Raw genomic sequence first — 14,791 nt, forward strand, 5'->3', positions numbered from 1 at the left:
TTCAATTAATCCAGGGCATAATAGATATTCCTTGATCAAACTACTTGATAAGAAAGTATTTTAGATCTTTGAATTTTTTAATTAGGATACTATTGCAAGTAAATTCTTTATTCTTCGTCGTCCTGTAGTAAAGAATGATATCATTCACTTAAAGATTGAGAAACTCTAATTTTCCTTTTGTATAAAATTTGACATAGTATGGTCGATTTGATATTGAGAGAACTCCTTATTTACAACTTCTGCAAGTTCATGCTTGAGGATATTGCTTGTTGGTGTATATATATATGTATTTTTTGTTTGCACACTGTTGATATATATATATTTTTTATTTTGAAATCAAGAGAGATGCCCATATAAGCTTATTCTAAATCACCTTTGAGAAATGCTTTCTTGATATCGAGATGAAGAAATAGCCCGTATAAATTTACAACTAAAGATAACAAGGCCAAAATATAATTGAATTTAGTGGCCAGAGCAAATATTTCTTGATAATCAACTCTAAAATAAAGTATAAACTATTGCAACTAGATATGCCTTAATTCTACTTACCTTTCTCTACAAACTTGGCATTGACCAAGAAAATATACATACAACAATCAAAATATCACTTTTGGGTAAATTCATGATTCCCCGAACTTTATTTCTTTCATAGGTGTAATGTCTTCTAAAATTGAATACTTCATCAGTGTTGCTAGGAGTTAGCATGTCTATTAGGCTTGGTGGCAAAAACTGAAAAAATTTGATGATAGAATTTTACAAGAAACAAATTATGTAATAGGTTTTTAGTTGTTTTTGGTGTTAATGAGGCATCTTTATTTTCTTCCAAAGATTGATTTCCCCAAGCTATATGATTCTTCTCATTAGTAGACGATTTGGGATGGTAGGGTTTATTTTCATTGATCATTACACCTATGGAGATGTAGAATTTTAATAATTGGATAATGCCTATGGAATATGCATTTGGGTGATTTGGGGTTTAACTTTGTTATATTGTTGATTTATCTAGGAAAAGGTAGCACACTCTAATATATTAACAGTGGTGAAACTAATCCAAAAGTTGTGATTTGAGGTAAGGTAATTTTGACATGATATAATTCAATTTTAAGATATGAGAAGGCATAATATTGGTAAGGTAAGTCACAATGGGTACGCCTTCTCCCTAGATTTGCTTTGGGACAAAAGTGGACAATACAAGTGATCTAGCAACTTCCATCATATGTTTAATCTTTTTTTTTTTTAGCAATTGCATTTATCATCCCTAGGTTCAAGAAATAAGCTTCTAGAATCGAATATTCTTTACCATTGCCAGTTTAAGAGCTTAAAATTTGGCATAAAATTGGGTTTAGATAATGTTTTTGAAATTTTGAAAGAATTGGGTTTTCTTCGTTATCTTTCTAAAGGAACAACTATGTAACTTTGGCGCGATCACCAATAAAGGCGTAAAAGCTAGAATTAATAATATTATTGATTCTTGAGGGACCCCAAATCATTTTTTGAGCTTTACTTGCAAGACTGGAGTACTTCTAACTTGTTTGAATATTTGATTGGTTTTATATTTTGAAGTGTTGGGATTACTATTAAGCGATGATAGAAGAAGTTTTATATTGGATTGGTTATATATTTTAAAGTGTTGGGATTACTATTAAGCGATGATGGATGAAGTTTTTAAAATTACAAGAAGTTCAGATCTATAATTTATAGTGCCACAATATGGAAACATTATTTTTTATTATTGTTGGAGGATAGAGAAATATTGTATTCCTTTTTCGTAATTGTGCTCTAGAGATCTCTAGGGGTTCAGATACTGAGTGCATCTTAGCATTGTCAATTATCTTCTCGGAATTCAAGTATTGAAAATCACACATGTAAGAAAAGTTTGGCAACATAAATAAATATATTGTCAACTTACTTAGAGGTAAAAGCTATAATTTAAATTTGGAACAAAAAGAGAGTCGAGTTGGATCTTGTGAAATATTAAAATCCTTATATCGGACACTTTCGGGGGAGACCACCTGTGATTAGAATAGTGAGATAGTTTTTATATTGGCTTTTTTTTCCTAAAATATGGATATAGAGAATAAAATATTGCAGAAAAATTTGAAGATTTTTTTAATCTTTTTTTGTACATGAAGGGAGACATATACATTTCCAAGAGACATCACAAAATAGGATACATAAAAAAAACAGGGGAAAAAGAAGGTTGGATGGTCCTATAAGGAAGCACACGATTGCACACTAAGGCTCCTAGAAAAGTTAATCCAACGATACACCTTTGATTGATGTGTTTTAACATTTTGATTATTATAATGGGAGTGAGCTCTAGTATACCGTAGCAAAAATTTAACACTCTCCTTTAAACTAGATGGTGGATATTAACTATTTTAAGTTTGTCTATTATATTTTTAAATATTGGACTGCAAAATCTTATTGCAAATATGTTGACCAATAGATTCCTTGTTGGTATGTATGAGTGCAAATTGGACCATTTCCTAATTTATCTTTTATGAAGTTCGTATCAATCAAAACATGCTTGGTACATTCATGCTTTGTTGGATGGTGTGTACAATTGAGTGCGTGTTTGTTATTACAATATTTTCTTATAAGCTCTTCTTACTTGATCTTCAAATCCTCTAATGCACTTTTGATCAATATAAGATCACATATCTCTCGTGGAATAGCTTTGAACTCGGCTTCATCATTTGATATTGAAATCTTAAGTTGTTTCTTCCTTCACCAAGTTATGAAATTTTCTCTACATAATGTATAATTCTCAGAAGTGGATTATATATCTACTAGCGACTAGCATATTTCAAATCTATGTATCTTTCAATTTGTAGGGTGCATGTTTTTTGAATATAATTCCTTTTTATGGGCTTGATTTAAGATATTTGAGAATTCTATTGGCGACTCGAAGATGTGATTATTTTGAATTTGTGCATGCATTGGCTAATTAGACTTACTACGAATGCGATTTTAGGACAATTATTGAATATATAGATTAGTTTTCATATTAACTTTTGACATTGTCCCATATTTACATCTGTTCTTTTATCATCAATGTTCAATTTTTTCCTCGTTCAATTTTAGTTTCTCACGACTTACATTCTGTCATTTTTGCTTCTTTCAACCATTCAAGATCATATTTCTGTCAGGACAAAATTATCCATTGTTTAGATTAAGCCTCCTATTTATACAAGAAATATTTGAGTTTTTCTACCTCAGGGAGCCTTTTCTTGAGAGCTTCTTTCTTTTGTCTATGATCTTATATTACGATACTATTATCAACATATATAGTAAGGATTGAGATTTTACCACTAGGAGAATGTAGTATGAATCAATTGTGGTCTTCTTGGCTTTGTTTTTATCCTTACATAGACTTTGTAAACCTACAAAATCAAGCTCTTGGTGATTATTTCAGTTTGTATAGGGATTTTTAATTGGCATATTTGAATTTTTTTTTTAACAAACTATTAAATTTTGGTGGTAGATCTATATAGAACTTTATTTGGATATCCCCATGTAAGTATTTTTTTTACATTATGTTATTGTGTAGAACATCCATGATTTACCTCTAAGGATATCATCATGAAATTCTATTTATTTTTGTGATGGGAACAAATATTTTTTGATGGTTAGTTCTTTATGACTGAGTGCATTCTTCTTCCATTAATCTTATTTGTATAGGCTTCCATTTGCTTTTTATTATTTTTTATGGTAATTTAACGATCTCCTAGGCTAGATTTTTTTAAAATACATTCATCTCTTATGACCACTTCTAAATTTTTATTTATTAGTGTCTCAAATAAAGTTTGTTTCTTCTTGCATAGATATGAAGAGATATAGTTGGTACAAGTCTTATATTTGTAGGATTTTGGGTTAGAAAATATTAAGATGAGAAATATCATCAAACTTATCTTCAATATACAAAATTCACCCCTATTAAAATGAGTTTGGATGAAGAAGCAATGAGTTTCATCATAAGTGACATCCATTGAAGTGATGAATTTTTTTTTGTGGGTGCATAATAGCAATTGTACCACTATTTCTGATGAATACTTGCTTGAGAGCTCTTTGATTAATTTTCTTTCTATGTTGTTTGTGGATATAAACATAAGCAATGTATCCAAAAACTTTAGAATAGATCTTTAAGAAGTTTGTAGGAAACAATTCTAGCAAATAATTTTGGAGACTTTTGGAATCAATTACTCCTTAAAATATTGTATTGATTAAATATATAGCTGTTATAACAACCTCAATTTTCTTTAAATATTTGATTGTGAAGAAGTGTCCTAGTGACCTCCATTAATGATAATTTTTTTTAGCTACTATTTTATTAGGAAATGTCAGAGCAAGAAGATCCGATAATTATATTCTCTTTCTGAAAGAAAGATGATAATGTATTTAAAATATTCACAGGCATTATCAATTTGAAAATCAATTATGCTAGAGTTGAATTGATTATTTATTATGATAGTGAATTATTTATTGCTAACATTGAATTTTTGTTTAATTAAATGTGCTAATGTTATTTGAGTACGTTCATCAATAAACACAATAAAATCATTGACTCCAAAGGATTTTAGAGTTTTCCTAAATATTCGAGAAATCAACATAAAATGACTAGAGAATATAGTTATTTTCAAAAAAAGAAACACAATGCTTAGCAATTTCACAAATTTTACAATAAAAATTTTTAATGTTTGCATTTGTGAAAAGAGAAAAATATACACCGAAGATTTTTGAAAGAATGATGCCTTAATCTATAATGGTTTGTTCGGATGATATTGATGGTGTGAGAAATAGAATATGATAGCTAACTCGATTCTCGAGAAGGTATGACCCATTCGAGCTTACCCAATCATCTTTCTAGTATGTAGATATAGAAAAACATAATGACAAGAAAGAAAATGACTTTGCAATTATGATTTTTGGCAAGTTTATGGATAGATAAAAGTTTAACGACAGTTCGGAACATGCAATACAATATTTAGGGTTATGTTGGGAGAAGTTGAAGTTGTCTCCCTGTCTCGTAACAATTGTTAAAGATTTTTTTCAATTTTTTTTTAAATTGTCGGGGTAGAGTTTATAAGTTTGAATTATATTGGGAAAATCTGTCTTGTGGTCAGGGGTCTTGAATTTCATTTCTAGAAAAGGGAAGAATTATTTGAGATACTAAAAATATACAAATTAAAAATCATATTAATCCAAGCAAGAGAGCAAAATCTTGATGACTTCTATAAGGAATTAAATTTCTTTTTTCATTTATCAATTTATTTTGAAGTGATTCCTAACTTCACAAGGCAGCCCATCCTTTTTTATGTACTTCTTTAATTCCTCAAGTCTTGAGATTTTTTGTGAAGCTTCCAACATTTATCTTTTGTGTGCCCTTACTTCATGCAACCTTGGAAAATTTTTGTTGTCCTTGTGGAAATGCTTTGTGACAATGTTTTTTATTTAAGGATTTAGAAGTTTTCATAATAGATGTCTCAAAATTCAAACTATTGATCATCACTATTATTCTTCTTTTTTCAGTCGATACGAGATAGAGTACTTCATTTAGTGAAGAGATTTTATCTGTGCTCTATAAATTATTTGAGGATCATTGCATCCTCACAACATGACACCTTGAGATGTTGGTAGTAGTTAAATTATGACCAATAAACTTTCATTGCATTAAAACATTCAATGTCATTAATGGATATGTTATTTTGTAGTGATCAGCTCTTGATTTCATAGAGTGCAACGTCTTTTATTTTTTTAGTATATTTATTTAACTACATCTCAAATCTCTTTTGCGGTGGAGGAACATAAAATACCCAATGATTTTTTGTAGCATTGTGTTCCACAACTGTATTTTAATTGTGAAATTATTTTTTTTCAAAAGTACAAACTTTGGGTCTTTAGGATTTAAGAGGTAGATCCACAAGGTGTTGGATCTTTTCCTTCATGTCTTTACTATTTGCCCTGTTCAAGAGATTAGAAGCTTGAAATGCCCGGAGTTTGTCTTTGGTTCGATTTTCACCGTTCATTATGATCTTGCATTTTGAAAGGAAGTTAACAAATAATGAATAAAAGGATAACTAGACAAGAGGAATAAGCTTGAAAGTAGAAACCCACTTTGGAGAAAAAGAACAAATATTGGAAAAAAAATTTCTAGTTTTGCTCTAATACAACACAACAATAAAGAAAACTCGTAGGGGTTGTTTGGTCGGTTAAAAAGTGAACGCCTTATAAAAGAAATATTGTTTATTTTGTATGTAATGTATTCTGAATGCTCAGAAGCTATTAGATTGTCTGTAAAGTAAATATAGGGGAATTCTACTTTTTATTTGGTTGATGCATTCAAAGTAAAGTAAAATCATTGTATTATGGATATTGAAAAATTGTTTGATTGTCTGTAAACTTAATGCAGAGATATAATTTTTCTGGATTATTAGTTATATATTACTTAATTTTTATGAACTTGCATATTAAATATTTATGTAGTCATAATTATTTATATAATATTTTAAAATAAAAAATATATTAAAATATATACATGATAAAAATAATCAATATGTTATAAATTAATATTAATATTTTTTTATACAATTTTAAAATTCGAGTGTCATATAAAGAAATATAAAAATTTTGGCAGCTTGTAAAAAAGTGTTTTAAAGTTGATGTTTTTAGAAGTTAATATACTGTTTGGATAAACTGTTTTCTGTGTGCTTTTTTGAACAAAAAACTTTTTAGTGCCTATTTTTTAAAGCTAATAGCTGTAGCTTTTTCATATAAAAGACTAAAATATCATTCTTTCTAACAAATAACAAATTTCAATTCTTGTATTCATTTGACAAAAAAAAAACACCTATAATAAATTATTATATATTTAATTCACATCATGGCGGAGGAAGATATAAGGATCTAATCTTCACCGCCTAAATAAAGAAACAGTGTAATTACAAACATACATATCCCCCAATTTCTATGTATTTATATATCTAACACTTAAACTTCACTTTTCAAGTTTATCTCACTTTTTTTAATCAAATTAAAAATATCACTTTTTTCTTCTTTTAAGTGAAATATAGTTTTTCATATATCGGTAAAGTAGCTTAGATATATAAATTGAATTTAGGTGTTAGATATGTAAATACATAGAAATGAAGTGGTATCTTTGTGAATCTTTTTTTTTTTTTTGGCACAACATAGGAGAAATTTCAATGTAGCACACAACATAAGAGAAATGTCTTACTTAATTTTAGATTTATAATAAGTTACTGCCATATATTATTTTGATAGGTACTAGAAATTTTATAAATTTTGAAAAAAAAAGACATTAAAATAATTCAAAATTGCTTCAATTTTTAGCTTAAACTGAAGCCAACAAGCTGAATATTAAACCAAGCTCGACTCAGATCAAATTTGAATTGATAATCAATTTGAAACACCTTCATTGTGATTTAGTATGACCCAGAACAAAGACTTGATTATCAATTAAATGAAACTTTTTTTTCATTAAATTAGCATATCTACAAAAATTGACAACGTGAAAATCTGAATAACCTGATACATAGATTAGAAAAAGCATGGCTCTTAAGCTAATGAGGAAAAAATAAATTAAATAACAAAAATTGGTGACACTAAATACAACCACAGATCTTTTAATTGAATCTTATTTATTTCATCAATTGCTAGCCAATTAACTTTAATAAATTGATATTTTCTATGAAGTAATTTGATAATATTCTATTTGAGCTTCTTCTGTCATCTTCTCTTTTGAGCCAATTTGAATTGTGAAAAGTAATTCTCGAATAAGCGGCACCATCAGCAGCACCATCATCAAGCTACAGCAGTTTTCAATTCCACAATAAATACACAATTCTTCCAGTGTTCTAATATTCTGAAGAAATCAGTACAGAGCTGAAAATTATATAGTTTGATGCATAAACTAGAACTTAGCTTGTTTATAACACGTGTTGCTAGAGCTTCTTATTGAATATCTTCTGCAATTAAAACAATGGGACATTTACCTCGAATTGCATCTTCTAGAACATTAATCATATTTGTAATCTTCTAGTCAACAAGAAGAAACTGCGAAGGACCATGAAATGTAAAAAGGTCAAGAAAATCAAACATACCAAAAGAAGCATTATTAACATATGGACCCAAGGAATGATATTTCAAATCCAAGGATTCTAGTGGTCTGCAAAAACAGCAAGTTCTTATTTAAGTCAGAAATCCTAAATGTGTTGAAAGATTGATAGATGCCTTAAGCAATAACTACGGATGACCTGTTCACGAGAAGAGGAAAATCCTGTAAAAAATAATAACAATATGCTTATAACTGCAGCATTTACATTTCCATTTCCATGATTTACTAAATTTGGGCTATGTAATACCACACATATCTGACACCCAAATTTTAATATTTGCATGCATATCACTTAAATAATTAATTTCACATAAAAAAATAACACTATCACCCTCATTTTAAAAGTGAAATACATCTTCTAATACGGAATCTTATAAGACTGACGTGTTATAAATGTAGATATGAAAGTTTAGGCGTTAAGTTTCCTCATTAGTGTGCTCGAGTCTGTGAAGCTTTTATTTGCAATTACCTATCAAATGTATTGAATCCTAGACCTTTGTATGGTTAAAATCTGATCTCACTCTAGATAAAGCGAACTCCAAATTCACTATCAACTTCAATTTTAGGTAGCTCCCAGAGTTCAGATTGAACATAATCTTCACAAAGTTTTAGCATGCTCAAATATGTTTATTGGCATGTTTCTTAACAAATATGGCTGAGCTTTGTGTAAAGCACTTGCTTGCTTGAACAAAAACACATTTAACTTTTCTAAGAACAATAGAAGAACCAGTAATTTTCTGAGAATAAGTACCGGTAAGCTCTCGAAACTGGCATACACTAAAAGGAAAATTCTCGAAGCTGTCCTTTGCACGCTCTTCTGTGAGTGATTTATTTTTCACGTTATTTTCTTTTCCCGCACAACGTAAAACAACAGAAATTCAGCAAAACAAATTTGAATTATCAAGTTTCCTAAAAACCCACTTGCTTATGATCTACATTTGAATGAAACCTATAAAATAGTCCAAGTTATTTACAGTTCTATAATCCTCTAACAGAAAATTAATTTTCACTCTTGCTTTTCTTTATTGTTGAGAACTAAATTGTTCATTAATTTTTTGCAAATCTGTAAATTTGTTCCATGAGGATTGGAAAAATGAATCTTTATATGAGAAAAATACTATCTATAAAAATATGTACAAATACCTAGAGATAAACAAAGCAACTGATAGAACAGATATTCTACTAGTAAATATTTCTAGTAAGAAATTGGTAAGAGCAAGTGCAAGTCATTATTTTAAGTTAGTGATATATCAGCACCATATAGAGCAAGAAGAAAAGAATGGAAAGCTAATAAAGAAAACATAAACAAATACGAAGTAGGAATTTGATCCTTTGCGAGAAGCAGATACCTTCAATATGCTGGTTTCCTTGGTGGAAGGAGTTGGGTAGCAGCTGTTAACGAAGGTAGTTCGCAAGATGCCGGGAAGGATCACGTCGAAATGCTTGAGCAACGAGATGCCGGGAAGGGTCATGGGTACTTAATTTTAGGATGGAGATAAACAACGAAGGCAAAGCGAAGAGGTGGCAGAGAGAAAATTGAAATTGTGGATCATGTCCTGTCTCACCTCCTTGTTTTGTGAGATCAGCTCAGCCCTCTCCTTAAGCAATTGAAGGGCTTGAGGTTGCGAAGACGGATAGGGTTTTCTCGTGAGATCATGCTTGGAGTTGCAAAGACGAAGAGGGTTTTTGTAGGAGAGCACGACCTGACTGTCAATGTATTTGGAATTCAGTCGAATTGAGCGGGGTGTAAAGTCGTGGAGAAAGGCGGGTTTGGGGGCTACAAAATACCATGAAAAAATGCAATGGATTCAATACCTTCTCCGTCAAACAAAAGAAAAAGCGGAATACAGGAATTTAAAATACATTAACCGTGTTTTGCAGTCAACCGAATAGGTCCTTAAGAATTTTTATTTTCCCTAGTATTTTTTACAAGAGGAGGTATATATGCATCATCGAGACACTTAGGAATAAATAAAAAAAAAGGGGAAAATAAGAAGGGGCCAGCGATATTATTGAGAAGCACACGAATTGCAATTCAAAATCCATAGATCCAATAACACAAAGCCATTATCTGGATCCTTTAATTTTTTTTTGTTATGATTGGAGTGAGTGGGCCCTCTATATGTGGCAAAAATTCAATAATGGATGCTTCTTTACTATGATAAATGCTGTTGAATTTACAATCTATTCGACTAGACTTTTCTTGTCTTACACATGAGGCTTTCAAGAATGACCTTTTGGTGTTAAAGAACATGTATTACTGATAGACAGTGTTTTTTCGTGCTGATTGAAGTAATTTCTATATGGTTTCTTTTTGTATCCTTTGGAACTCGCCCTATTATGTTGATATTTCAAACTTGGCAGTGGCACGGTGGTCTCTTTTGGGGCTTTTGGGCTTCCAATTTCTTTGTTTCCCATGAATCTTCTAACCACCATGTCATATATTTCTTTTGATGATTGTCATTGGGTTTCTATACTATTTATTTTTGTATCCATTTTAATGCACTCGGTTTAGTGTAACGTGAATCATGAGCAACAAACATTTTAGTGGGTTATTATGTAATCCTAGCATTGCTTCCTTTCTATTATCCTCTTTGAACTTTTTAAAAGATTCACAGAAGCTAGGAAAGGCTTATTTCTTGGGATTCTTCCATCAGGTACATCTAGTTTCTTATTAAGACTGAGCAAGAACTTGTAGATAGTTTCTCATTAAAGTCGCTTCTGTTCCCAATCTTAAAGATTATGTAGCTGTTGCCAATAACTTGTTAGAATTTTGAAGTCTTTAACTATAGAAAGCTGGTCTTGACTTTGGTCATGGAGCATTTTCTTGTTCTCAATGATTTGAGTTACCTTTGTTAGAGTAGTTCTCTTGTTGTGCAATCTATTTTTGTAATGCAATTTTATTGTACATGTAGTTTTCTCCTATTTTTGCCATCGAGTTTATTGACCATTGTGTCACCATATCATTCTTTTGTTTGCTGACTTTAAATCTTGGTTTATCAAAATTTGGACTTCTGACAGCCATTAGATCTTATTTATTCCCAAATACATTATACTAAATTAATAAGATTACAATATGAATTTCCTTTACGGTGAAGCCAAATCCAGAGTTCTCCAATAATGGAAGAAGAACCAGAAGTCCACAATATACATAAATTGCTCTGAATCCATCAAAGGCCTAGGTTTTCCCAATTTTGATTGCTTAATTATCCACTATTTGCTTAATTGCCCATTGAGGATGAGAGTGATTCCTTATCCTGCTAGCAAAAAAACTAGGGGAAGGATGAACTTACCAAGCCAAATCCCAAAGGCTAGTACTTGAAAGTTTTCCATTTACATGGTTTAAATTTTTAAATTGAGAAATAATATTTAGCTTTCAAAGTATGAATTTGAATTTAAATGAATGTTGAGGTGAGTACAATGGGTGGAGAATTCGTAAGAGTGAGATAAAACGATGAAATATGATGAAATATAGAAAAAAAATTATAAAATTGATTGATTATGTTGTATGAATTCTAGTTTTGGACATTAAAAAGATTATTGATTACTAAGTTAGTTATGAAAAATATAAGTATGCTATGATCGATATGTCGAAAAATTAAAAATGCTAAATTAAGGGGTGATTATTTTAGAAGAAAGGTTCGAGTGACATCTAGTGAGGATAAGGCAGCGAAAATACATTTGGGTGGTTTGGATGGGTACACTGAATTACTGTCTAATGGTTGTGATGGAAAAATGATTAATCTATGACAACATAGAATTTTTCAAAGTAATTTGTGGAAAATAGGTTTACAGCAGCAAAAATGAAACATGAGTTTATAAAATCTACCCTAAATAGTTGTGATATAGTTAATAGTGACGAAATTTAGCATTTATGCCCCTGATCTTTTCCCTCTTCAAACAATTGCTTTAATATCTGTTGGCTTGCATTTCCATTTCATTAATGGAGGCAGTAGCACGCTTGATCTTTATGTTTTATTTGATAACTTTCAATTTAACCTCTCGCACTATTGTACCTGTTTTGTCTTTTTTTTTTTTTTATTAACTATTTTGCAAATATGACCTCTCTGCTTTCATAGGGTCCCTCCACCACATTTATCACCTTTTGTTGACAATGAGGCTGAAGGCTATGTTCCCGAATATGCCGAGACAATAAAACGTCTACAGGCGGCTGCCAGAAGACACGTTCTACCTTTGCCAGGTTCGGACACTCTAGATTTGGCTGATCCCCAAAGCCTTTTGGCTGAAGGAGTTATTGATCGTGCCGAAGCTAACGAAGCTGCAGAGCAGCGACAGAAGGTACGCACTCATTTGTTATTTTTCTTTTTGAATATCCTTTGGAAGATTTACATGCGTACCACTCAATTCACATGTATTTACATATCTAACACCTGAACTTCAATTTTTACATGCATACCCCCGTACCTATGCGTGAAAAGGCGTGTTTTAGTCGTCAAACTTAAAAAAATGATGGTATTTTTATGTGATATGAAAGATTTGGGTGAAGCAACATTGGAATTGTGTGGTAACATTGTGGTATATATGTAAATACCCAGTATATTGGAAGCAGATGATGCAAAATTACTGGAAGATCTTTTTTTCGTGCAGTTGTTAAAGCTTGAGCAGCAGTACCATGATGAGCTGAACATGGAGCTTCAGGGGGTTACCTTCTCCGCAGCATCATCGAGAGGAAACTCGCAGATTCCTGTAGGAGATGTGGAGGTCAAGGAAGGGACAAGGAATGCGTTGGATCAGGTTGCCGCAGATGAACTTAATCTTTCGAAAGTTTCTATGTCGCGCAAACAGAGGGGCCTTATGGAAGCAATACAGGTACAGTAGTTTTTGTTTTTATGTCTTTTCATTTGTTTTGTGAATTCTCCCATGTTCTTATATCCATCCATTTATAGACATTCCAATGCATCTAAATGTTTAACTTTTCATGACATGTACTTTTTAGTGTTTGATTTCTGGTGATTCTCGGCCTTGCTATTTAAAAATATTCTCTCTGATTATCTTATGGTATTGCCATTTTAGGTTTGGAAGATTTACATGCATTCCACTCAATTCTTATGTATTTACATTTCCAACTCCTAAACCTCAATCTTTACATATATGCCGCCTTAATTTTAAAAGTAAAAATAGTGGTATTTTTGGTGTGATATGAAAGGTTTATGTGGTACAAAAGTAGAAATTAAAGTTTGTGTTGGATATGTTAATACATAAGAATTGGATGGTATTTATGTAAATTCCCCTTTAAAGTTTATAATTTCATATTTTTTGTTTACTGGCAGATTGGAAAGGAAAGGAAAAAGAGCAAGATTGAGCTTCTCAAAAAGAGAAAGAAAGAGGCAGAGGCAAACAGGAACGGATGATGGTATGGGGATAAAAACTCTAGCTCATATTTATTTGCTTTCAAGTTCCATTGATTTTTTATGCCAATGAGGCAAATGAATCAGTCCACAAAGTCCACTTGTACTATGTTCTGTTATGCTTGGACGCTTTGAATTTTTTCTGTAGTGCTCATCAGTTGTTTATTGGAACTAAATCAATTTAGGCTTTTATTTGGCAATAATTTTGTCGTGTAGATTTTCATAATTTTAGTTTGTTTTAATATTATCATAAATTTTAATTTATAGTTGAAATAAGTATGATTTACATACATACCGCTCAATTCTTATGTATTTGCATGTCTAACTCCTAGACTTCTACAATATTTTACATACATGCCACCTTTTCCTCATGAAAAGATGTATTTCATCTTTTAAAAGTTAAAATGATAGTATTTTTGATGTGATAAGAAAGATTACGGTGGTATAAATGTAAAAAGCAATGTCTCTGTGTTAGATATGTAAAGACAGAAATTGGGTGGTATGTATAATGCATGTAAAGGCCTCTTAAAATAAATAAATCTTGTATAATGCATGTCACTGTTCATAATTTAATAATTATGGGCATTTTATGGCCATATAAAGAACAACTTCTCAACTATTAAGCTGTTTATGGGTCTTGGTATTGATGATGGCCCTCGCTCTCGAACTGTTAAGGTATAATAAATTATCTGATTTAATATTATTTCTGCTGTTTATTTATCTTTAAACTGTTTGTTTGTTTCTTAAGACTCCATGGTCACATGTTTGATCCTGCTTATGTGTGAAATAGAACTTTTAGTTACATGAAGTTAGTCCGGATGCTCGTCTAATAGCTTCTGATCAAGTTATATATATATATATATATATATATATATATATATATGCATCACAATTATTTTGTATTTTCATATTTAACACTTAAAATTTGATGTTTATTTATATATAACAGTTGCCACAATCACAACATGCATCTCACTTCAAGAAAAAAAAATAATATTTGTGTAATTTTGATGCAATTTTAAAGAATTAGTTACCTAAATAAGCATCAAAAGTTTAAATGTTATTCATGTAAATATAAGAATTTGGTTGTTGTAAATGCTTCATATGTAATTTTTTGAGGGTCCGTTTGGGGGCAATTTGTGCTGCTTATTCTGAAATGCGGCCCGCGGGCCGTCCGAGAGAGTCGATCCGTGGCCTGCGTTTAGTGTAAAAACCTAAACATAGTTTAAGATAAGATGATAAAATGTGCGAATCAAACGGTACGACGGCGTTTTAAAAATGCCGC

The 14,791-nt window shown here is 30.9% G+C and overlaps 1 protein-coding gene across 1 annotated transcript in view; it reads left to right on the forward strand.

Moving 5' to 3' along the window:
* The window catches only part of LOC110025990 (pescadillo homolog), a gene marked incomplete at its 5' end in the record, with an annotated part of 37,823 nt that extends 24,125 nt beyond the window's left edge, over positions 1 to 13,698 (forward strand). Inside the window, 3 exon segments of the mRNA XM_020726713.1 lie at positions 12,217 to 12,436; positions 12,746 to 12,967; positions 13,429 to 13,698. Of these exon segments, the coding sequence (XP_020582372.1) occupies positions 12,217 to 12,436; positions 12,746 to 12,967; positions 13,429 to 13,509 (523 nt within the window). The 3' untranslated portion in view covers positions 13,510 to 13,698.
* Positions 13,699 to 14,791: the final 1,093 nt, after the last annotated feature.

The sequence above is a fragment of the Phalaenopsis equestris genome, unplaced genomic scaffold (genome assembly GCF_001263595.1).
Source record: "Phalaenopsis equestris unplaced genomic scaffold, ASM126359v1 Scaffold000347, whole genome shotgun sequence".
NCBI lineage: Eukaryota > Viridiplantae > Streptophyta > Magnoliopsida > Asparagales > Orchidaceae > Phalaenopsis > Phalaenopsis equestris.